The sequence below is a fragment of the Apus apus genome, chromosome 1 (assembly GCF_020740795.1).
Source record: "Apus apus isolate bApuApu2 chromosome 1, bApuApu2.pri.cur, whole genome shotgun sequence".
Taxonomy (NCBI): Eukaryota; Metazoa; Chordata; class Aves; order Apodiformes; family Apodidae; genus Apus; species Apus apus.
Window position 1 is genome coordinate 132632435 of NC_067282.1, and position 26422 is coordinate 132658856.

The following is a 26422-nucleotide window of genomic DNA, read 5'->3' on the forward strand; positions in this document are numbered from 1 at the left end:
ACAGTAAATTGATATGGGTCACTTGCAAGGTCTGAAAACTAACTGCAAATTAACAATCATAAATAATGTGAGAATAAAGGAACATATGTTCAGATTTTCACATGAGGGAAAATATTTTACCTCCGTTTTATCATCTATTACCATTTCAGAGTTATAATACCATGCCATTTCCTACAGAGTCATGATATGCTGGCCTATGGTTAAGCAGATGGCTTGTCATAGGTGATGAGTTACAAATTATATGGAATCTTCATAAACATTGTCACCTACTGCAACTATTAGCCCGGCAATCAGCTGAATATTCAGAATGAGGCTTCTGGTCTCCTTCAGATAGGTCTGGATGCTTACAGCTAGAGCTGACCTTGCCAAGGGCTAGCAAGAGGGATTTAATGGTTTTAAGAAATTAAATAGAAACTAGGAGGGAAAAGAGCAGAACCTTGTCCTGCCAGAATTTCTTCTGTGGTTAAAGAATCCTTGTCTTGTAAACACTTCATTGGGCACATCTCACCAATGCTCACTATGTTTAAAACCTCGTGGAAATAATTATATGGGGTGAGTTGGGCATCAGAATGGAAAATTCTGAAAACCTGAAAACCTCCAAACCACTGACATCATTCAGTAGTCTGTGCTACCCTGTGCACTCTGTCACGTGAAAAGGGTCTGGCAGAGGTCCAGTCACTCTATCCTTTCTGTTCCCAAAAGGTCATTCTCACTAATGGCCGTAAGCGTAACATGAAGAAGATAAGCACAAGAGTGCACAACGGGTTAACTGAGAGAAGAAGCTGAAGAATTATCCTCATTGTTCAATGCACTTCCTCATCCCTTCCACTCTCAGGCTCCAACAACACAGAGAATCAAGCCATGCTTCAGTTTTGAAAGAACATAAGGAAGCTCATTAGTCACTAGGGAAAGATCTTTCAGTGATTACTAACATAAGTGCACAAAAGAAATAAATGAATTTCTAGCCATAATATTTACATTTACATCAAAAGTACTGCAAATTTTAAGTAGGTAAATAGTTATTCATTGAACACCACATATGTTATATAACATTGGTTTATATCATCATCCACTTCTAAGTCAATAAGCAGGTCTTCAACAGGAGGTTTTTTGGGAATCCTACCACAACACATACACACAAACACACACAAATCACATGTAAGAAGTAGCTTGCATAAGGTGAGTATGGTTAATAGCAAAAGCTTATTTCTATGCAGAAGAAACTGAACATTAAAGCTGCAGCATTAGGAAAAAAAAGTTTAAAAACAAGAAATGAAGTTGTACAACAGATGAGAACTTAACAAAATTGGTGACCTTTCCACACAGATGAAGTCAGGTTAAAAAACAACAAACCAAACCAAAACCAAAGGAACCAAATTAGACCAAAAGAGAACCTCCCCCCCACACACATACAGACAAAAGTGAGAGCACAACAAAGGAAGTGGAAGAAAAGTGTTACCCATAAGTAGCCGCCGTTTCACCCGCTTGTCCACATCAGCTACTGACGTGGCATTGTACTCAGAACTCTCAATTGCAGCCTCATCCTTCTCTAAAACACAAGTAAGGGACAAACATGGAGCAGTTGGTTAATCACAAGCCCAATTTTCCGCTGCCTAAGTCAGCTTCTTGGCATGGCACAGCCAAAGCCAAGAAGCAAGGCATGAAAGCACTAATCCCCGTTAGAGAGTTAATTCCCTTTGAGACCCCAGGGAAAAATTACAGGGCGTTTGGGGAAAGGAAGAAGAAGGAGGGACAGGAGGAAGAATGGTCAACTACAAAGTAATTAACCACATACAGGAAGCTGGATTCCTCCTAGAGAACAAGACAAGTAACATGAGTGCCCCAGAGAGGTGTTAATGATGAAAATTAAAATTCAAAGATGCTAGTTAAACAAACTACCAAAGACAAACTGTGAAGTGCTTCAGGCTAATGGTGGCACCAAGATCTGAAGGTGGCAGGCAGAAGACTCAGACAGAGAGAGAGAGAGTGAGCTAGAAGAGTCCGGTGATGGATGGGCACAGATGCACCATAGTCTGGTACACACTGACACATTGTGAGGAGAAACCAAACAACAGCATGCAAATTAAACAAAACCAACAAAAATAAACAAACAACAAACCAAACAAACACAAAAAAGATCAATTTGGGCAGTGCTGGTTGCCTGCTTGTCTATGAAACACTACTAGCTAAACATTAAATGCTAGGAAAGATGTTGCAAAAGAAGGGTTTAGTAATTTTATAAGCATGCAGTAAGCAAGATGATGTCAACAAAAGTAATTTTACAAGGTAGTCTCTTTTATCCTACATGTAAGAGTTTCTTACAGCATAATGAGGACTTTAGTTTGGTTATGCTTCATTAGAAATACACAAAAACAGTCCCAAGTGGGGGAAGAGATGATCAGTAAGTGAAATAAAAATCAAGATACAGGAGAGCAATGGAGAAGCAGCAGCAGGGTAAATAAAATGGTTTATACAGATAAGGAAATACGTATTAGGAAAACAAAAAACAAAATGCAAGTGGGGACTTTTACATGCAGCAAACATAAAAAAAAAATGTCAAGCAAACGAAGACAAAAATATGTTAGACAAAGGGTCAAAAAGTATTTATCTGGCATTGCATAAGTTTGCATTCTTGCAGTGATGCTTGGAATATATACACCACTGAAGACAGCAAACACTGGAATCACTGAAGTGAGGAGGAGGAGGAGGAGGCTGGCAGGTTTTGTTTGTGGCAACACTACATGGTTGAGTGGTAACAAGAAGTTGTTTTGTTTTTAACAAGTTCTAGATGGGATCAGGCTGCAATAGAGGCTTTTGTTTGAGTTTTTTTTATTTTGCTCTGTAAATTATTAATGAACGTCAGTTATCAGACAAGACAGGCAATCAGGAACCATCACCAGAAAGCAGGAATAAAAATGTAAAAAATAAATAAAAAAATGTAAAAGTATTCTAAGAGAAAGAACTACGTAGAGGGAAGAAAATCAGCACAGGCAGTAATACGTGACTTACATCACAAGACCAAGGAATGTAACATGGAATTGTATGTGTTACATTACAAAATGGAAAAAAAAAAGTAAAAAACAGGTACAGTGTATACAGCTTTTAAAATAATTTTTTACATGCTGGACAAAATAAACATTGATCTGAGGGTATCAGTGAATGCTAAGAAACAGAAGGTCAATTATCCATTCAAGAAAACCTGCTCTCAAGGCCCTCACTCTTGCAAATTCTCTGCATCTAGAACTGCCACAGACTTCAGGAAGGGTTATTTAAACAGAGGCACTGCACGACTGAGCCCTCTGTGTTACTCAAAAGTACTAGCTGATATATCCTGTAAGCTGAGACATTGCTTGTGTATACAGCAAGGCAGAGTCCAGTGCTGAGCCTTGCTCAGCTCTACCTTTGCCAACGTAACTGCTCACCCTGCTACACAATTTGTGCAATCAAAAGTACGTGAGGCTCTGGGCACCCACTGAATTTTATGCCATGGATCTGAGGGATCACTAAAGGTAACTTGACAGATTTTCCATGGGTTTCAAGTGCTCTGTCTTGCAGTATTGATAAAGGAGAGATAAGATGATAAATATGCATCCATGCTTTTTTAAACTCAGGAAATTACAAGCAATTTGTATAAATGTGAAATTACACAAACAAAAAAAGACCATAATGCTAATGAAAAACATTATGGACATTTAAGTTCTGATCTGTGAATAAGACTTCCCAAACTTTAACTTGCAGCATGCAAAAATATCCTTTTTTTATTTTTTTTTTTAAAGCAGAGTGAAAATAAATGGTGCTAAGCAAACAATACATTCTATAATAATAAACATTTACATAGCACCTCCCAGGATGCTCCATCTCTTGAACAGCTTTTTTCAACTGATAATCTGAATTGAAGCTTATTCACCACAAGTGTTGTAATTTTTAGAATCATAAACATACAACAGGGAAGAAAGCATGTCATTGTGATTATTTTCCCCAATAAAAGTTCAGAAAAGAGGATAATTTCCCTCACCTTGCTTACGCAAGGAATTCCAACTCATGAAAGTGAATGGAAATGCTGAACTTTCATTCATAATTATGTTCTACATCTTTGCCCTGGTTTGAGTCTGGATGAAGCCAATTCTCTTTTTATTGTTTTGTTGTTTTTTTTCTTCAGTCAACTCTCTTTTAAGCAGCACACTTGCTGAAACTAGCAGTAAGTTTTCCAGCTAGTAGACTGATAATGCCCAAATGTTTATAAGACCAAGGACACTTTGCTCTGCTTGTTAGATCTGCTGCTTCAGAGACTAAGAAGCAGAAATGTCATATCTGCAACCCCCCTGTAGGTAGGAGCAGACTAGACAGAGGGCAAAATTGTCCAGAGATATTACACATATATATTTACATGGCTCTTGGTATAAATTCAGGGACCACAGAAGTCAACTCCCTTCTTCATCTTTTGCTATTTTTCTGTCCATGGCCAGCATCCAGGGGGGACTCCATCTACCCATCACCACTGATCCCCAGGCCCATGCGTTCCTGACCCTCCTCACTTTCACCTCAGCTCCTGTCTGCTCTGCCTCTCTCTCCAGCAGCTCTGGCACATTTCAGAACTGCTCACAGCTCAGGAGGTGCCAGGGGAGCTGCTGGGGATGGGGGGAGACGATAGGGGTTTTGAACATTCCTGCACATACTTGTATATATTTGTACATATTTTCTTTCATCATTAGTATTTAAATAAAGCTGTCTAGTTTCGTTTTCAATCCAGAAGCCTCTCTCCTCATTCTCTCTCTCCTTCCCTACCTGGGTGGGAGAGGGAGGGGATTGAGAGCACTGTTGTCATTGGTTTAATTGCTGATCCTGAGTCAAACCGTGACAGCCTTTCAACTTCTAAGTTATTACAGTTGTGAAAAGAAATAAAAGTTACAAAGGAGTAACAAAGGGATACTTCATTAACAAACATTTTGACAGAACATACACAAATGCTTCTCTCTCTGTGTAGCGTGACCTTAGCTACTACAGCCAGGAACTGCTGTTAAACACTTATCTCAGCAATGGTGCTAAAGCCTGTGAGATACAAACACACACACGCGTGCGCACACACACACACAGACAAACACACACACACACACGTGCACGTATATATATTCTATGAGGAATATGGAATAAAATGTGCTGCAGAGAAGTACTTACCAATGCAGGTTCGGCCATCTGAATGTAGGGCATACTTCTGATGACAACCACACACAGGACCAGTATCTGTGTCATCACAGGTGTGCTGGCAGCCTCCATTCCCATAGTTACAGGTTACTAGTTAAGCCCCAAATGAATGTGTATATATGTATACATAAATAAAATGACAATGAAACCAATTAGTCTTGAGGGCCTTTCAGAATTCAGAAGAGCAGTAACAAACCAAGACATAAGGCAACATAACATTTGTATTTGCAGTCACTTGCATTTCTTATTCTTTCTGACTCCCCTTATCTTAGGAGCTCCCGTCTCACACCCTACTCTCAATTCGTACAGCAAAGAAAAGAAGAAAGAAACAACACAAACAAATGCTACTTTCCCCCCAGTCTATTTGTATTAACAATTTCAGTATGAGTAGTCAGCCAGTTGCATCTCTTTCTAAAAGTTACGTGCTTCATGTTTGTGATGTATATGACATTTAAAAATGAACAGTTGCCTAGTACAATGTATTTTCAGGTCTACAAACAGCGTCTCTTTTCCTTCCTCTTTGCTTTCTAAGTAGGGGAAGCAGAAACCAAACAGCAAGAATAGAACCATGTAAGTCTTGAAATCTCTTATTTTAAGTACAACAGTAGAAGAATGTTTAAAATTAAACAGGAAACTTTTTTTTTCTTTTCTTGTCTGAAAGAAAAAATACATGGTTGTTATGGCACTGCAGTGCTCTGGCCTCAACTAGGAAGGAAACATTGGAGATGTCACTTTCATTGCCAAGCACAGACTGCAAAATGGCTTTTCACAATTAAAACGTCCTCCGGAGAAAAAATACTAAACACATATTAAAGCAAACATTGTTCACTACAGAGTTTTGAAGCTTACATGAATTAATAGATCAGATTAAATTTCCTTTGTCACATGATGCATTTAGTTTCTGATTATTAAGACAAACCAGTTTTTAAATATTAAGCTGGCTTGTGCCATTCACAATGTCACTTATTCACCCCTGTTCCATGTAATCCTCTGCAGTTGCGTAGCTTGATGCTGAATAACACAATTCTGATCTGACTGAATTCAATTTACTGTCTTCATATACAGGTAATTTAGACTAAGTTCTTTATCATTGTATACATACTGGCAGATACAGGGGAAATCCAATGCCATTGTTTAGTTATACTCATCATTTCACAGGACTTCCATGTTTCGAACTGCTACAGTAATTTAAATAGTGGCTCCCACTAATCAGAAGGAACTTCCTCACATTGGTCTTGGCAGAATGCTCCTTCTAGATAAGCGAGTGTATAAAAGAGCCAGCGTAGCAAATTGCAAGATACAGTAAAACTAAGATAATGGTTAACAGGATTTTAAAATCATGTATCTAAAGCTAAATCTGGGGTCTATTTAATCCAATAGGGCTATACAATTTCTGACTGACCTCAATGACTGCTTCAACACTAGCTTCTTAAAATGGAGTAGACTGGAATCCCCAGTTACAGTAACTAGAACTGAAATATCCCATCTCTGGTGTGTGTGTCCCACTGCTCTCAGTAATAAAGTACTTTGCTTAAAATGGAACGATTCTAAGAAAAGCAACTGAGGGAGACTCACCATAGCATACTCAACAGAACTGCCATTAAAAACCTCCTGCCAGAGTGGGAACTACAATTTACACTCAGAGACTCTGATATCTGGCAAAGATCACAACTGGAATTGTCTGTCTCCCAATTGAGTATAGACCATAGGCCACTACAGGTGCAAGCATGCTTGGTCCCTCATGCTGTACCTTTTTAATAAAATGCTCATGTGCGGGTCAGAGATACAGAGGGAATAGTCTTGTGGCCTAGTGGTAAGAAAAACCTTCAAGAAGTGGGCCTGCCTGAATTCCCACCTCTCCTCCCAGGAATATCACTGTTCTATCCAATTGGAAAGAATGCCAATGAGAATGATGGAGTGCAGCCACATTGCCTTACTGGAGCTTAACAGTTTGGGCACTAGGTTGGAAAATTTGAGTGGTGGGTTCAGTCCCATCAGACAGAGAAGGGAATTGAACTCACATAACTTGAAGTCATAAGAATCCTAAACTTCCAAGGAATTACATTTTAAAACCTCCCTAGGATACAACCACCCTCAGGCATTTTTTCTCCTTCTATTTTAGAACTGAACTATTGATCTCTTTTTGTGAAAAAATACATGAAGCAAACCATTCTGCTTTGCATCAAATGGAAGAAACATTTCATTTCCTTCAATACACAATAACACTTTAGGTTTTATTCTTGATGCAAAGAAAAATTAAATTTTACATTAATTCTCCCTTCTTAAACCTCCCATTTTTTCAATACAGTCATGTTGCAAAATAATTTCCTTGACCAATGCTACACCTGGCCTTATTCACCTCTCTTCCTTTTATCAATTCTTTGATTTGCAATTTTTTGGTGTTAATCTTTTCCTTGTGGCTGTCTCTCTATGACACCTTATGTGTGCAACAGTAACTTATTGGTTAAATTGGAGGTGGAGAAATCCTGGCTTGCAGCTCAGCTGAGAGCTAGAGGAACAAACAGAGGTTGTTTGAGGGGGCTGACTGCAGCTCGATGGCAAACATGAGCTCTCTTCTGGTCAGCTATGTCTGGGATGTGATCAAGCAGGGATAGAAAGCAGTTACTTGCAATATCCATGGTATTAGATGCAGATGGACAGCATTAATCCAGGAAAAGGTAATTTCCATCTACCTATGTCACCTTCTTCTTGACCCCATATGCCTCTTGGACAACATGGAAGTCCAACATTTCTAGCCCTGTTGGACTGCCATGCCATCACAAATTAATTTAAAGGTGGTGTTGTTTATGCCAGATGTTTAAATACATTTCTAGCCAAGAGTATTCTTATTGAGGATTTTGAAGTGCAATCAGCAACAACGTGAATATTTAAAACGACTGCAGTGGTTATTTTTGGCACTCCTTCCTGAAAGCCTCTGCTGGCAGAGACAAAAATATCTTAACACGGTTTCTCTGATCCACGTAATGTGAAGGACTTTTCCTTACTATATTTGTCTATGCAAAATTGCACTAGACTGATGGGGTTTATAGAAAATCCTGCAGAATGACACACTTCTTTTACAGTTCCCCTGCATCTTAAGGTTTCTGTTCTATACAGTCAGTGAATGCAGATGTAGGTCAATTCCTTCTCCTGTCTCTTACAGATATTAGTAAATCATGTATTTGAAGGATTTTAATTTCTGTCTAGACTACATTCACTCATCTTCTATTTATCTGTTTGTTTGTTTGTATATTTAAAACAAATTGAGATAAAATTCTGGAGCTTGACAGCTCTTTAAACTATACAATATCAATTTCCTTCCAGCCTTAAAGCACTGAGAAGTTTCTCTTGCTTAGTGGAAGAAAACTAAAATTATATAAAAGCAAATGAACATCCAGATCTACTCCATTTTTGTCAAAAAGTATTAAAGCAAAATTAATGAGAAATCTCGAAGTGTTCTTTTTAAAAAAATTCTGAAACTTTGGACTCTATAGCAATGCAAAAGACTGTTTCTCATTCAGAGTCCGTGACATTAAAAAGGCAAGCAAAAAGAGGCAAAATGGTAACTTCTGGCAGACATAGACCACTTTCAAATATTATAAATCTTGTTAGAATAAAAGGAATGGAAAATAGTAATATTTTTATTTTTTTTTTTACCGATGAGGATATACACGAATACTGTTACAACTCAGATATACTTATCCCCACGTAGTTGATTTAAAACCAGAATAACACCATTGCTTTTGACACTGTTTCAGCACTTGTGTGTGTCTTAAATGCAATCAAAATGCTGGGCTCTTTGTCTTAGTGGGAGAAATATCCTGTACATTTGGCTAGAACCAGCCTCACAGAAAATATTTTGCTTGTTTTGGCTACAAACGTGATTAGAAAGAGCACACAAACCCTACAAAGATGCACACCATCTTTGTGAAGTGTCTAGTGCTGGTGGCCAAGTTACCAGTCTGCTCTCCCAATGTTGCTTCTACTGTAAGTGAAAAGCTATGGGGCACCCTGTGCCAAAGCCCGGACACCGGTGCTTCAAATAGCCTTCAAACAAGATTCTTTTTGCTTACTATCACACTTCAGCTCTTGAACTAGCCAGCCACCTCGCAGGACCTGCAGGCTGGCAGCATGGCCAAATCCCTAGCTGTCCACCTGCCTAAGCTGAAAGCAGCAGCATCTGTCCGGTTTGGCTGTGCTGAGCTAAGCACTCCTGAGACACAGCTTTGCACATGGGCTAGTACTTACATTCATAGAAATATATGGACTGGACTTGAAATGCCATTTTGTCAATGAAAGACAAGAAACAACTGTCTGGAAGAGGAAAGACACCTTAAAGAACAAGAGGGATTTTAATGTACTTATTCCACTACGTAAAGATATCAAAGTTCCATGCTGAAACCCCCAGAAGACAGAAAATAGAGACAACAGAAAATTCAGCATCACTCTACAGGCTAAATCCTGCTTTCAGTGCTTCTCTGAACTTTCAAGTAATGCTTTCTCTGTTCTCTTCCATCTGACAAGCCCATGACAAGGAGTATTTGACAACACATGGCCCTATATTAAATCTAGCATTTAGTACCTACTAACCCCAAAAAAACCCTAAAACAATGATGGCCTGATCCAGCCCACGTGCTGGTTGAAATATGCCAGGTAGGTGACATGGCATTTTATTGTAAACATACTAGACAAGATTTTTAGAATTATGTATCACTAGCCCTCCTGCTCACTTAAATCACACTTATCAGAGAGGGCAGATAGAAATAGTTGTAGTTCAGGTTATCCAGAAATTTTCATTAAAAGATTCAGCTTTTACTTGTTTACAACTGCCAGAATTACTTCTTTTAAGTTGCTACTTGCAAACATGTGTACCTGCTTTAGGTTTCCTCTTACTTTTTCAAGTTTCAGCTAAACTAATCCAGGTAACAACAAGATTAATAAAAAAATCTGTTGGTGTGTTTATCTTTGGGGAAAAAAATCTTCAGTTTATCAAAAATTTCTAATGCAATCATGGTCTGAAGCATGATCTTAAAATTGTCATGGATATAGATACTGAAAGAGGAGGTCATTTCCCCTGTTTTTCCACTGTAATATGGAACTGAATCCACTATTTCTAAGTCTCTTCTTTCTGCTGCCTGCAAGTACCTATGAAAATCACTGACAAAGCATGTTCCTCTTCTAATGGCTGGTGTACACAGAAGAAGGTGGTTTACTGTGGCTTCGGACATAAAGGATGCAGCTCTTTTGAGGAATTATGTATGGATCTCTATGATTCTGCTTGGTGTATTTCTAGAGGACCTCCTGAGGTCCCTTCCAGCCTCAGTGCTTATGTGTTTTCCTAGCATGGTGGGCATAACTTTTTGTTTGTTTGTTTGTAACTGAGAAACTGCATGCTTAACATTTACACTAAGAAACCATTAAGGTTGCAATGTTAAGCACTCAAAAGCTACAAAATACCAGACTTCTGGTACATGGACCTATTGTATCATTGTCGTTAAGGCTGGTCCTTAACGACAAATGCAGAAGATATCCATGTGCATGATGGAGCAGGGGAAAGTCAGATGTGTGGAGACAGTCACAGAATCTTGTCTCATTTACTGCAGAATGAGCAGTAAATCAGAAATGGACTGTCAAGAAAGGACAGTCTTGTTCAGGCTGTGAATAGAGTCTTAAAAAATTCTAATCTATTTCTGCCCTTGCCATGGAATTACTGCTTATGGCTTGGCAAGTCACTTGAATCGCATCTGTTACAGGTCACTAATATTATATTCCTTTCTCCATGGCTTTTGCAAATACAGCTGGAGGTTTTGCAAATACACTGGGAGGTTGGCTGTGATCATACTAAAGTGCTATAAATGCTAAGCTGGATTCTGGGTGTTTCTTGTTAATCACCTATCTGTATTAAATGACTTTGGCATGAACATCTTTATATTAATTTCCTATTTGTAAAACAGGCAAACCAGTACTGTTTAGCTTGACAAGAATGTTCTGAAAATGCAGTACCAGTGACTACAAAGCTCTTCAGTATTACAGTAATGAGTATCATGGGAAAATCCATGAGGAAATAAAAAATGTTATATTCACAACAGGGCTTAAATAGTGTGCAGCACACAAGGCATGACACTGAATGATGGGGAGGAATCTATTAAACAAAAGCCTGAGCACTCACCATCATGTAAACTGAATGAAGCAAGACACCAACAGTGACTGTCTTATTACCAGGCAATTATATGATCAGGTGATATGTAATCATGTAACTAGGATGTAATGAGAATCTTGTAATGCATGCATAAGAAGCAGGTAGCCTCCCTCCAATTTTTTATGCTTTCTGACCTATTTTAACATCTTTTTTTTTGTTGAGGAACACATCTCATGACTAATGGACTTGGGACACTACATCTGAAAACCTCTCTCAGTATTCTGATTCAATTGCAAACTGCCTGATAAATCCTCACCTAGTGAGGTAGTGGTTCTCTGCCATTTGTTCACACAAAAAGAACAGAGAAGCAAGCTCTAACAAACCCTGAAATTGCCCAGTCTCCTGGAGAGACCATGGTAAATCAGAATAATTGAGAGGGATACAGGGATATACTAGGGGCATATCAGATCCTACCAGACCCTGATACATAGGGCTACAGATCCAGTCCAGGCTGACAAGGTGCAAGTGTCTCTTTTTCAGCTCTTCAACATCACAGCACTCGGTGCTTGCCAAGCTGCAGCTCAAGATTTATGCCAGTTCCACCAAAATAGCTAGCTGTGAAAAAGCTTTTTTAAAAGTCAAGATTTGGTTTCAGAACTAGGTCTTTATAAATAATCTGCTGTAATCTCACAATTACTGTCCCAGGCTATCTGGCTATGGCTTTATATTTTGCATTTGGAAGGGCTAGAAGCACAGTTCTTTTAAATAAGACTCTGGAATATATTTGCAGAATGTGCTGTGGGTTCAGGGGTCAGTGTACTCTGCAGCAAGCTCTGTGGCCTTGAAAAACTCAGCATTCCTACTTAGAGGTCTGTCAGCAAAAGTTCATTATACTTCCAACTACAATTTGAACACCAAAGGGCACATAATAAATTCAAGTTTTTCACTCTATTAAGCCTTTAGTTATTTAGAAACATTGTTCTAGAAAAGGCTCTGATTCTTATTTCATCATCTCACTATTAAGAAGCATAATGTAACTCCTAAGGAATGTATGAATTTGTGGAAACAAATAATAACATAAATAAACATCCTCTTCTACTGTACCAATGTAGCTGATGTTGTGCTGCAATTAACAGCATGCAATGTTCACTTCTAATAAACATTGAGAATGAAAATTACCTTAAAGGCAATTTTTCTCTGTGCATTTGTCTTCGGCTCTGTCTAGCCTCTTTATACTGAGGAGCAATCAGGCTGTAAATATCCTGTGGCATTTCTTGATGATATTCAAAGCTGATTGTTTTGACTTTGTACTTGGGAACTAATATCATCTGATTGTGTTTATACAGTGGAGATCTCAGGAAGAAAAAAGTTGAAGTGGAAGAAAGGCTATCACAAGAACACTGGCCCTGTGCAAAGCACAAAACATCTTCTGACATTGTATTGTACTTTCTTTTTTTTTTATCTCTCACACAGCTACTAAGTATAAAAGCAAGCTATTGGAGTCAGATGTAAGACTCATTGAAGCCAACAGAAAGACTCCCTTGCACTTTCATATGAGGACGTCAAATGACAGAGGATCAATTATTTTAACCTTATTCTATGGGCTAGTGAGTATCTGTATCTTCAGCAACCCAACATCAAGAATACATCACTCAGGGTTTTAGTTTGAAGAACAGCATATATATGATATAGTTGCATGTTTTCCAGCTAATAACCACAAAAGTAGCCTGTGTGCAGTGGAATCTGGTCTAGAGCAAACATTTCTATCCTTTAAAAAGGAGGAATTAACACTCCTAATTTGATAGCTGTAGTGGATTTATCATTAAGCCCATAAGTAGATTTATCAATGCATCTATCATGTGGACCTTCAAAATAACTGCAAATCAGAATCCTCTGTGCCTTATTTGTTTTGCTGTACACGGAAAGCCTGGATTAAACTGATTCCTCACTATTCCGCATTTGCAGGAAGCTGGAAAAGCTGATACCATTTTGCTAAGAGTCAATGACAAGATTCTGTTATTCAGTCCCCCTTATCCATCCTCCACTATACCAACCATCAACAGAAAAAACCCCCACATTACTAAAATTACAAATCACCTTTGGCCAAAACAAAGTTGATTTCTTGGCTTCTGGAAAAATAACAACAATAAAGAAAACAAGACATTTGGGGGCATTTGAAATTTAATCTTCATCTACCTACATTTGCAGTCCTTCTGGTTTTTGGCAAGTTCAAAGCCAGGCCTACATTCACAGGCAACCCCACCTTTGGGCGTCTCCCTGCAGATGTGTGCACACCCATGATCTTTGTTCATACAGTTCATACCCTCTGTAAAAAAAAAACAAAGAAAAGAAAAATGGAAAATATTAGTACTGAAATAAAATTACAAAATAATGACACACATCCAGGCCTCCTGTAATTTTAACTGTAATTTTATTTTGCATCTGGACTGTGCTTCACAAGGCAAATGAACACAGCTGGAAGGAGGTATACAATGAATAAAATACTGTAATAAAAGACAAAGCTCCTCTGGGGTAAATGCCGCCAAGTACTACTGTGGAATATAGGGTGTCTCTGCAACAAGTAGAAACCCAGGGCTTGTGGCTTCCCTATTCCATATGCATATTCTACTCTTTAATGAAAATATAATGGATTAAAGCTGCCTATCCCACAGGTATTATTAGAGTTGAATAACTGAGTGCCCTCTTATTTTTTTCCATGTATAATTTAAATGGCTATTACTGTCTGGTGCATTTTTATTTGCCTGTTTATTTGCTCTATATTCTCTAACACACAAAATCTACCAAAGATTATATCTCATCATTTTTGCTTTCATCTGTTTATTCAATACTTGTTATACATCTCAATTTTCTGTCATCCACCATGAGAACAGCCAATCTCCACCAAACCTACTAACAGTTTTCTCTTATACTATACTAAAGAAAACATACCAGCTGTCCAACAAACATCCAAGCACCATGAGTGGATTCCTGTTAATGTTTATGCCAAGAAGCAGTATCAACCAGCTTTCTTTTAATCATCATAGGGCAAATTTTAGCTTTCTAAACAATCTAAGTGATTTAGATACTGAATACACCTTATGCTCTTAGAGGCTTTCATTACTGAGTTAATTCAAATCCCACATATTCAGAGAAATCTTGAACTCAGTCCTTATGGGTCAGCATCTAGCATCCCTTGTGTGAACGAAGGCTAGCTAGATTTGCATTACAAAGCATTCCCAGACTTCCCCTTGGACATCTGACCTGGAAAGGAGAAACAAATTCTCTCAGAGTACACTGACAGAGAATTCACAGCATAATGCAGCTTACTGCTGTGAAAACAGCATGTATTCCCCAAAACAGTGGTGCGTGCAACACTTGTCAGCTCACTTCTCACTTGCTAACAGGGAGATCAATTTGAGCAAAAGTATCTCTGCGTAAAGCATAAGCTTTAATTGCACACAAATAAAAAGACTGGTGTGTAAGACAGTTCCTAAGGAACTTCATGTACAAAATTCTGAGGAGGAAATGCTACAGTAAGTCAGAAGCTAACAGCTTCAGGTATTATTTGCACTGCTTGACTTTACTTCAGAAAGGTTTATATGAGCAGAGCAGTGAAAAACACACATTGCCAGTTCAAGTGGGTATTTTTGTTTGTCTCTCCTACAAAAAATATCAGGGTCTTAAATCTCATCACCTGTGGAAATCAACATTATAGACAACAGATATATGTTTCTCTCTTCTAAATTCCCCTCTGTGTTAGCCTCAATGAGTCTAAAATCTGGCCAAAGCACAAAATAAATTCTTCTCTGTAAACTGCAGCCTAGACAATAGATGCCATTGGAAGATGCAATACATACTATATCATATCATACCACACCACACCACATACCATACCATTCTTTACATTGAAGTGAGGTATGAATGTTTTGTTTGGCTGAACAGATATGAGAAACCTGGGAATGGCCTTGTTGAAGGTTTTGAGGCATTTTATAATCTCTTTCTCTCCACTTCTCCCAACAAAGGACTTCAGACACAATGTGTTTGACAAACTGCATTCCTGTGCACTATGCTATGTTCAGAAAAGGATCTGAGAAAGATAACACATGCCTGATTGAGTCACACTGCTGAGGCAATGAGAAGAGAGGAATTAGATAGATGAAAGAAGATATTTAATGGCCCCGAAGTGTAATGAAGCAAGTTATTTTCAGTGTTTGCTCACAGATACTGAATATCTGCCATTGTTAAAATCACTTGTGAAGATGAAAATTGTGCACTGCTAAAAATATTGTGAGAAGTCAAAAAAATCAGAACTACTACATTCTGAAAAAAAGAGTGAAAGAAAAAGCAGAATTTTATGCTGGCATTTGCATGCAAGACCAAAATATTTCAGTTGCTGTATTAATAATTTCAGTTACTGTATTGATCAGTAGTTGGAGCTGTAGAAATACTACTTCAGGTCCATATTTAGCTGGAAAAGAACATCACAGACATTTCCCAAGCCTGAAAACCACTATTTCAGAAAATGTTTTTTTGGTGCAATGAAAGACCATTTTCAGTCAAGAGCAGGAACTCATCCACAGTGAAACTTCTAATCTATTCATATTTATTTTATCATTATATATTTTCTCATCTATTTTTATATTTAGTATTTTTCAAAACTTCATGGAATTAAATTACAAAAAAAAATCCTAAGCAAAATTTTGTTCAGACCTGAAAAAATTATTTTAATTAAAATGTAGCTAATGCATATTCTGGCTTGTTTAAAAATGTAATCTAAAAGAAATTGGTGTTAATTCGCAAATAGTTTTAATAATTCTGAATTCTAATTTTTCAGTAAATGCAGTATTTAGTATACATCTTCTGTATCAATATATAAACACAAATGATTTGTGAATAATTTTTGATAGATAAAATTTACTTTTTTTTGCAAGTTGACTCTTCAGACAACACTGAACCTTTTATGATATGGCATATAAATCACACTAAAAAATATTAAAAAGATGCTAACTACCTCTCTAATACTAGCTTAGTTGCTATAAAAATGCATATAAATGGGAAGAGAAAAATAATCCTAAAATTTCTTTGTCTGGTATTTTGTTTAGCAGGATGTGGTCCAAACTCTAAAATTAACTAGAATTACAAAAAACACCTCACAAATATTTTCCTCTACTGGAACTGGATGGGGTGCACTGCTGGTAGGAAAATAACTGGCCAGAAGACTGCACACTACTCTGCTATCACAGAAGCAGTAAAATGTCTGAGTTATCTCCCCTCACTATCACCTCCTTCTCAACAAAGTCTGGGCTTATATTAATTAATGTTTTGCAGCCACCTAACACGCCCATGCTTTTTACTTACATAAAGAGCCAAGAGCGTGAATAACAGCATGGAAAAAAACTCCCATTATGTTAAAGGGGGATGTTTCTTAAGCATCTCAGTGCCTGCCTTGATGTTCAGCCTACCTCATCCTCAGGAGAAAGGGTGACTCAAGGGTGAGGCTGGCAGGCTGCTTCCAGACCTGCTGGCACTGCCATTGTGGAGCCAGCCAGAAGGCTCCTCGCCCCAAGGATGGGGTCAACTGGCACAATCAAGGTCAAACAGCTTGACTTGTAGAGATGGGTAGAAAACTAGTCATTCAGGTAAAAAACAAAATCATGGAAAAATTGGGTGGAATTCTGCTGCTCATTTACATGTACTTGAAGCTTTTCTGTTAATCACCATAAGCCCCAACTCAGCAGAGGGGCCCCAGCACCAAAGAATGCCTTGTGCTTTCCTGTGTTGCTCCTTACTAGGGCTGACCAACATCAAGCAGAATCAGGGAAGAGAGGGGACACACCTGTCGAATTATTCTAGGCCTTTCCCAAGACTACAGGTTTATGCCCACAGCTGTTCTACTTCAGCATACTGCATGGCCTGGAAAATATATCAGGCAGTGGATCTTCAGAAAGTATTTGCAGAACTACATCTTTTGCTATGCAGCCTTGTGGACCTCCTCTCTCTCTTATCATGGGTCAGTCTGGTTTTGAACACAAGGAGCTGTTTCTAGCTGCTTCTCTTGATTTTTGCAGTGATCTGAATGTCCCAGCTTCTGGTACTGATGTGACACTGAGTTAAGTGGGAAAAAAAAAAAGTTCACAAATCGAGGGAAAGACCAAATGATGAAAGAGAAGTCTGTACACCAAAAAATCCTTACTTTATTGTCATGACACTAAAACGTCCAATGGTGAAAGGTTCTAGGTTTTTCATGCTAACTATTAATAAAACCAGTATCTTAAATTAATATGTTGCTGCTCAAGGTAGTTTTTAACGCCTAGCACAAAAACTGATGCATGTTCTCACTGGCAGTGCTGGCAGACAGTCAAATAAACTATGCAAACAGAGACATATTCTCAGCAAATTCACCTTACAAAAAGACAGCAAAAGAGAATCCAATGGAAAATATATTATAAACAGAAAGAGAAATGCCACTTCAGAAAGGAAAACAGTAATCTAATTAAACTAAGTCCTCTCTCAGTGTTTTAGATATGACTTGAGAAACCCTGTCCTATTACATTCATGGATTTTTTTGGACTTTCAGTCACAAAAGATTGTTCACGGGAGAGTGGCAGACATTGTTATATGATCTACAATCAACATTCATTTTTGTTCCTGGCCTTGGAGAGATTTGGGTATGAGTCTACTACATTAATTCAGTCTGCCATCTACTTATCACAAATCCCTTAATAGTGCTGTTCCGCAAAACGTTCAGTGATACAATGACCTCTTCATTGTATTAGGCTCTAAAAATGTTTTCAGCTCAATGGCTCTGAAAGTGTTTAAATCAGGCTGGCTGTGACAACTAATTTACTGATCAGCCTTTTTTTTTTTTTTTTTTTCATTAACTCTGCCTATTCTCATCTTAGTTAAGACTTCTAGCAATTATTTTACTCTGGTTCATCATCTGTACTTACATTATCTTCTATGTTGTCATAGTTTCACTTACTCTGTGTTTATATTGCTGCTATTTTTTTATAGTTTCCAAATAAATATGCTGAATGCAAATGCAATCTGAGAAAGACTACTTTAAGTTACACCAAAGATACAATACAGTAATAACTTTTAGAATATTATCAGGATATATCTAGTTGAATGTGGTAAGGGAATAACAAGAAATCTTGAACTTGACCCATATATACACACTGACATGCCCAGTGGCGTGTTCATCACCTATACTCAATCCCCAAAACTACATAATTGGATTCTCCTTTTGCTAGGTACATAGTGCAACCTCTTATTACAGTTGCATCCTTATTTAACAAAAAACTGAATCGTATAAAAAATAGTTTTTAAAGTTGTAGATCCGATTTACAAAATTCATACATCACACATGATTTGTATTACTCTGTTCCAGTAGCTTCTAAAAGAGTTAAAAGGCATTAAATATGTTATGTGTCAGTGACTGAATTGCTGGACTTGGATAAGCCACAGTGTTTAGTTATTTATGAACCATTTTACACACTTTTAATGTACATACCCTGTACATAAAGTGAAGCATAAATCTTTACAACAGAAACAACAAACAACTGTTGTGGTTAGCTTCTCTCCATCAGTCTTAGTTATAGGAGATAATTACTTCTGCTTGGGTGATCCATGTGGTGCTACAAAACTGTTAACAGTCATATTCAGGACTTTCAGGACTGCTCTCTTTTAGAGAACTGCTAATTTAAGGAATGATAAAGTTCAAGTGTATCAAGATCGGCTGATACCATTCAACTGTATCAGTATGTACTATATATCACAGCAGAATATAATAATACCAAATATATTGCAATTATAATAACTATAAAGAAAGAAACAGAATGTAGCATGAAAGATGATGTCTTTAGATAACCTGTTTGTGACTTATGGCCATTCTCTTTCTTTCTAGCCTGGTGCTAGAGAGAAGGGAATACATCTTCAGCAGCAGAAAAAGGAAAGAATACAAGAGGAAACAAGCATTCTCATTTTAGTTGTTTACTAAATTATTAGCATAGTGGGATTTACTTTGTTTTGTTTTAAAAATTCTTTTGAGAAACTACAGCACTACAATAAAACACACTGGTCAATGACCAGGCAATTTAGAAGACTGTCAGAAACAACTCCTCTACTAGAGTTTTTGTTTTACTCTCTTAGGAATGGAGGCCAAACACAGAATCATAGAATCACAGAATCACAGAACCTTGGGATCACCAAGTCCAACCATCATCCCTACTCTACAAAGTTCTCCCATAAACCATGTCCACCAACCCCACATCCAAACGACTCTTAAACGTACCCAGGGATGGTGACTCCACCACCTCCCTGGGCAGCCTGTTCCAGTGTCTGGCCACTCTTTCTGTGAAAAAAATTTTCCTAATGTCCAGTCTAAACCTGCCCTGTTGCAGCTTGAAGCTTTTCGCTCTTGTTCTATCACGAATTACCTGTGAAAAGAGACCAGCACCAACCTCTAAAGAATGACCTTTCTGGTAGTTGTAGAGACTGATGAGGTCTCCCCTCAGCCTCCTCTTTCTCAAACTAAACATTCCCAGCTCCTTCAAGCATTCTTCATAACAAAACACACTAAGTTTCTGATGAAGACATGAATGTGATGTTAGTGAAAATGCAAGGTGGCTGTTTCAAGCCACATGCTACATAATGCTAGCAAATTTTGGTCATACAAATGCAGTTCGATGGTTGATTATCCAAAAAGCATACTGTTGACTTTTTGGCTAGCTTTTGGAAAGAAGCTCCCCATCTACACCTGTGAGTGTCCCTGCTTTGGTCTTCTAACTCCAGCCTCTTGTGTGCTTCACAAGAGTGATGAAAATCAACATTTGGCTAAAAAATCCAATTATAGTCAGCAAATATCTATGGTCAGATCCTAGCTCCATGAAGCCAAAGGACTGTTTTCCAGCATCCTGGATCTGACCTTCACCTTTATGCTGCACAGTTGTATCAGAACCTCTGGACATTTCTGGCTCACTAATAAGGACCTGATTCTGGGATGCGAACAATGTCTGAACGACCTCGGCTACCCAGTCAGAGCCTAAGGTGCTCTCATCTCAAAACAAAATATGTCCTTACATAAGGATTAAAAAAACCCTACCAAGACTTGTTCCCTTCAGCAAGAAAATGGAGGGTGAAACTAATTGGTTGAGGCAGCTACCCTTCCTCAGCCAATCTCAACATCATGGATACAAAGCATCTCTCTAGGAATAGACCACCATAGCTAAGTGTGAAACCTTGCACTGGGTATTCTGGAAAGGTAATAACCTATGTCATGGCTAATGTTTTTCATATTCTTAACTGAATGAACACAAGACTTTCTTTCCATCTTTATTCCTGAAATAAGTTACTTGGTTCTGCCTAAAGCTTAAGGAAAATACAGTTGTTTCTGTGACTACAACTCACCCATACAGAGAAAATAAAAAGCAAGCAAACTGACCCAAGGAAACAGAATTCTACACTATTCAGTAGGTTGCCTGGAGAAATCCTAGACATCATCCAAGAAAACAGCTGTTGATATATTACAAAACAAACAAATTCAATTTTGTTGAGCAATTACATGTGTTTTCAGTTTGGAGATATAACGTGCTTAGGAACAGTGTCTTCAGCAGGCAGGCTTGCAGTCTGATCTCTGACAAGATGTTCCTACTCTGAGTGGCAGCCAGAAAACTGCATGCGTCACCCAGCCCTGAACAGGGGTTTTATCTTGAAATTTAGAAACAGGCATGTGTCAGAAATATAACTTCATTCTGTCAGCAGTAAAAGCAAAGATCTGCAATTCTGCAAAGGTATTGTAATTTTAGAAAAGCGGATAGAAAGATTAAATGAAAGATGGGAGTGAATGGATCATGTTTCATTTATCAGAAAAACCATGCAGGTAGAGAAAGGAAATAAGACTAAAATTTTCAGAATGTGTCAGTAGTTTCTGTGGGACAAAGAACAGAGAATAAGAAAGGTTGCTTGTGACTGACTTATGATTGTGTGATGGCTTTTTGGTGGATCACAGGAAAGAAGTTTGGTAATCTCAGTCTTCTTCCCACATTGAAAAGCTACAGATAGAAGCTGGTGCTTATTGAAACCCCTTCCAGTAGTCTTCATTACCTTCTCACACATAAATAAGTTTTATCTTAAAGAAAACTCTGCAAGATAGCCCAGAAAACGTGTGTTGTTTCTGCTGCTCTGGCAGAATGAAGGCTGTCAGTCTCTGTCAGTATCTACATGGCACCTGACATCACCACTGATTTCACAGAAAGGGAAATAAATGGCAGGGACAGAAAGACAAGGACAACAAAGAAAAACAGACCACAAGACAGCCAACACTGCTACAATCTGCTTTTAATTACGCTTCACCTTTAATTCACAATTCCTTAAACAGTAAAACAAAGCAAAAGAAAAGGTTAGGTTTTGGGGAGTCACTGCCACACAAAGTCCATTGGCAGACAGAGGTGACCCTGAGGGCAGACAAGGCTATGCAGAAGGCACAGCTGAGAAATTAGCTTTCTCCATTTGAGTCTTCACCACTGCTGTCATATTTCTTGGTGCTTTGGTGGGAGCTAATAAACCTCAAGTAGTTCTGATATCCCGGCCTCCAGAGATGTGCTGCTGCAGCAGAGCAAGCAAATGACAACACCATCAGAGCACGCTCATACCTTTGACAGGTAGGAGTTCAGTAACTACAGAACAGTCCTGAGTTGTCAAAAAATGAGAAACTCCCTGGTTATTTTTGAAGATACTAGGCCTTTGGGCCCTGTAGCCCAAATATGAAAACCTGGCTCGCTCTCTTTTAAAAGGTCCTCTCCAGGGATAAAAAGTATCTACTTACAACAAGGGAAAATTGGAGAGCATTAGACCAGACAGTGGCAAGAAAATGTTCTTTTCCTCCCTGGTCACAGGAAAATTTAGTATTCAAACAAAAACTCTCCACCTCCTACCAAGTGAAACTTCTGAAAAAGATGTTGCAAAGTTTTTAGTCCTCCAATGAAAAGATTTCAAACAATCTCAGAAAGAGACACATTCCACAAATATATAGAAATAATTTAATTGAAACACGGCTTTTCATTTGTGTTTCATGAGAAGGTTTTGAACTGTGTCTATAATTTGTAGTATAATTTGTAAAAAGATAAGAGGTGGGACGATGAGATTACAGAAAGAATCCTAAAATATTGTGGTTTTTTTCTTTCTTCTGGAATCTGCACAGCTGACATGAGACAGCCTTTCTGGTTTCCAGAAAGAAATATTTCTAATAAAATACTTCAAAGAGAAGTATTTCTAGGCAACCTTTTCAAAGGAGTTGGGAGTTGGACTAGATTATCTCTAGAGGTCCCTTCCAACTCCAGTGATTCTGTGAAAAACGTAGGGTATATTCAAATAGATAGAATAACAGTAAATATTTCAACAACATTTCACTTTGCAGGAACTCCTCTGCATCCCAAACTCTTCCGAGGAAAATGTTGTAACTTCTTGCAACATCATATAATTAAACATAAAATAAATATGTGCTTGATCAGCACCTTTGGAAGAAAGACGAGATATTTAGCAGGTTTACTTTCTAACTGTTATTTAAGAAAGCTGTGTAGTAAATAAACCTTGCAAAGCAGCAGGATGAAACAGATTCTTCTTTTGGGTTCCCATTAAGCTTTAACTAAAACACTTCATTCCCCAAAGAACCAACTGATGATAAAGGGCCCTGGATGTGTGTGAGGGTTTACTTTCAAACTCCAAGTGGAAGAATGACCTCAGCAATGCCTATTCTGCATTGGGAATATTCTCACAACTCAAATTCTTTTTCAGGGAAGTAACCCTCTCCTGTGGCCTCGACTTACTGGCACTACATTTCTAAGGCTTAATAAACTCCAAATCAAACAACATTGTCTGAAGAAATCTGATACCAATTTTGCTATTTGAGTAAGATTATTTTATTACCAGGAACAGAACACGTACGGGCATTTCCAAGTGTTAATGTCTGGAAAAAGTTTCTAATTGCAATAGATTTTGTCTGATTTTCTTTTACATAACCAGAAAATACACTGTAGGACTGCTTAGCAAAATTGTACATGATATTATATTTAACTGTATATATTACATACTATTATAGAGATACGTATCATTATATATGCACCCATTAATATATATTCTGAATATTCATAATTATATATAATGCTATATGTACTAATGCATATATAACTTATTTAAAACCAAAAATACGTTGTGGAATAAATGAAGACTGTCCACTACGCTACAGGTAAATATAGAACACAGACCAAATTATCTTACATTAGGCTGATCATTTTTGTAGGGCTAAACATGACCAAGATTCAGAGCTCATTCTGTTATTTTGTTCCTTACAAAATAAAAAATTGACCATGATGTTAAGGAATCCAAAGACTTGCATCCGTGCAGAAAGGAGGATGTAGCACAAAGCTGGTCATGTGTCTCAGAGATAAGGGATAAATTCTAGCCTCTGATCAGGTTTTTTTGGGTCGCTTCAGCTCTAGAAATCTGAGTGTGAAGCAACATCCATATGTGGCTATGCTACAGTCCCCAGAGCTTCACATTTCCATCAACATTTTGACAGCAGAAAAATTCAGTGGTCTAAGTTACTGTCCAAGAGCCAAAGAGCTGATTGCCACCAGCTGTGCTAACTTTCAGAAAAATCATATACAATCTGGAACAAAAATTTTAGCAGTACTTTTGGAGCCATTGAGTCAACTACAGTTTCAATCAAAAATGAGATTGTGGGTATATTGAAGTTCTTTTTAGGTGCAAAGCTTTCTTGTGTTCAAACCTCAAGGTTTGTACAGCCCACTTCCCTGTGCCACCACAGTGCAGGAAACAGTTTGTCCCTTGGGGAAGTCAAACTGAAAGGTGAACGCTAGGGTGCCAGAAACTCCACCACAGAGTGTAGAATGGATTACAAACTTGTTCCCAAATTCAATACATTCCCTTCTTTTTTTTAATAAAAACACATCTATTTTTCACTGATGATTATCAGATAAATAAAGTAATCCAACTCAGAACTGCAGTGGAGTCAAGGAAAAAAAAAGATACTATGTCTTAGAGAATGCTATCACCTCTAAAATGTTATTCTAGCAAGAATGTCAATACCTGAGGACAATCAAAGACTGAGTGTGAAAGACAAAATGTATGTTTGCAAACTGCCTTGTGAATGGGAAACTCAATTTCCCACCAAAATGCTGTAAGATCTGTGTAGTGGCTGGGGAAAAAGCTAAGTTATCATCTGGAGCATTGTCATAACTAAATAACTACTTTAATAAGCTCAGAATGTTTGGATCCTCCATTCTCCTCAGTCTCTTGATTGATTTAGTGGGTCTGGTGCTAGAGCTCATAAATTTCAAAATTCTTTCAAGGTTTTTTTGTCTTTCTGATCAAAGAAATGTTTTTGCATCCTTCCCATCCTGTGTTTCTTTAAACCATTGGCTTTTTCAAAGTGTTTTTTTTTTTTTAAAGCCATAATGTGATGTACACAGAGACATAAATGATGTCAGAATCCTTTCTGCCCTAAACCAGTCTGTAAATCTTCAGAAAAGCAAAGTTCATGGGTGCATTTAAAAGGGGCACAATCTGTTTGTGCTTAAAAGAAAGTCCCCCTTTTTTTTGTGCGTGCAGAATAACAATGCTAGAATGTGTTATTCCAAAGAACTGTTGCCATGGTGATGCCATCAATAACATCATTTTCTGCATCCTTGTCCTTTAAACACATAAGGAACGCAACAAGCATTGGTAAATGTGAAAAAAGAACAATTACCTTTTCTCTCTCAACAGCAGAGGAAGCCTTTTTTTCACCTCATCAATAGAAAATTATGTAGAAAGGAATAATAAAGACTGTTACAAGAAGCACCAAGAAGCCTATTAGTGACAAAGGCTTTTTTTTTTTTTTTTTTTTCTCTTTCCATGAATAATTACAGCTCTTCAAGAAGAAATCAGCCCAGGCTAAGGACCCTTTGCAAGCTTTAGATGGTAAAACAAACATTTGACTATACAAGGATTTCCCTTTCATGTACCTTTCCAAGGAAAAACAACTAAAATCCAGAGTGAAATGGGAGAGAGAAAACCCAAAGAAACATCTGCTGCAATTAAATTTTAAGAACCTTGCACATTCACCTAAAAGACTCATACCAAAAGCAACTAGATTAGTGACAGAAACAATATAAATTTCAAGCCAGCAGGTTGAAATTGTGTGTGGGGAGAAAGTTTGGCTTTTTAAGTTGTATAATAACAGGAAGCTATTCTGATTCTGTACAAATGAGGGAAAACATGATTTCAACACTAGATCTGTTACCAAACAGTTGTAAAACAATGTTAGCTTTAAAATGTCAGAGGCTGAAGCAAAATGGTAGATACACTTACTACACAAAGTCAGTTCATAAATCATAGGACCTTTACCAAAGTAAGATTTGACTGCAGGAACTCTTAAGAGTCATGTAACATATAATTAGGGAGCCCTTCTGAAACATTACACTTTTGTCCTGATTCTGATAGGCAATGTGCAAATAGGAGCTTCAAGTGTGCTGCTTGGTGTTTTCTACACAAAGTGAAGGTCAATGTGTCGTGCAATGGCTTGTTTGTATCTTTTGGGCCTTTCCCTACATGCCTATACTAAGGTCTGAGGCTGAAGATAATGATGAGAAAACCTCCTGCTTCCTTCTCCTCATCTCTAGATAGTAAAAGGAACATCAGTAAGAGGAAAGTGTGGAGGAAAGGAAGATAGGAGTGACAAATTTTAAAGGCAGTTAGAGCACGAGCTTGAGATGAAAATAGAAGTTGGTAAGCTCACGCACGTATGTCCTACAGAACTAGACCAAAAGGTTGTTAGGGCTAATGACAGCAAACACATGTAGCAGAAATTTTTAATCAGGTTTAAAGCAGTAAAATCAATTTCTTAAGATGATGCAATTCCAAACTTTTTAATTGAACAAGAATGGCCTGTGAGGAAAAGATAACAACTTAACCATACGGCTGCATTTACAATGGAAAATCTGAGCTAGTTAGGAAAGGGAATTCAAGACGTTTGAAATCTTTTCCTGAGCACGTTATTGTCTGGTATTGTCCTTTGATTTC

At 37.8% G+C, this 26422-nt stretch overlaps 1 protein-coding gene across 1 annotated transcript in view; it reads right to left on the reverse strand.

Moving 5' to 3' along the window:
- SCUBE1 (signal peptide, CUB domain and EGF like domain containing 1) overlaps window positions 1-26422 on the reverse strand; it is a 201000-nt gene that overhangs the window by 84601 nt on the left and 89977 nt on the right. The window contains exons 5-7 of the mRNA XM_051644074.1: window positions 13542-13667; window positions 5176-5292; window positions 1460-1549 (exon numbers count right to left, since the gene is read on the reverse strand). Of these exons, the coding sequence (XP_051500034.1) occupies window positions 1460-1549; window positions 5176-5292; window positions 13542-13667 (333 nt within the window). The remainder of the gene's footprint in view (window positions 1-1459; window positions 1550-5175; window positions 5293-13541; window positions 13668-26422) is intronic.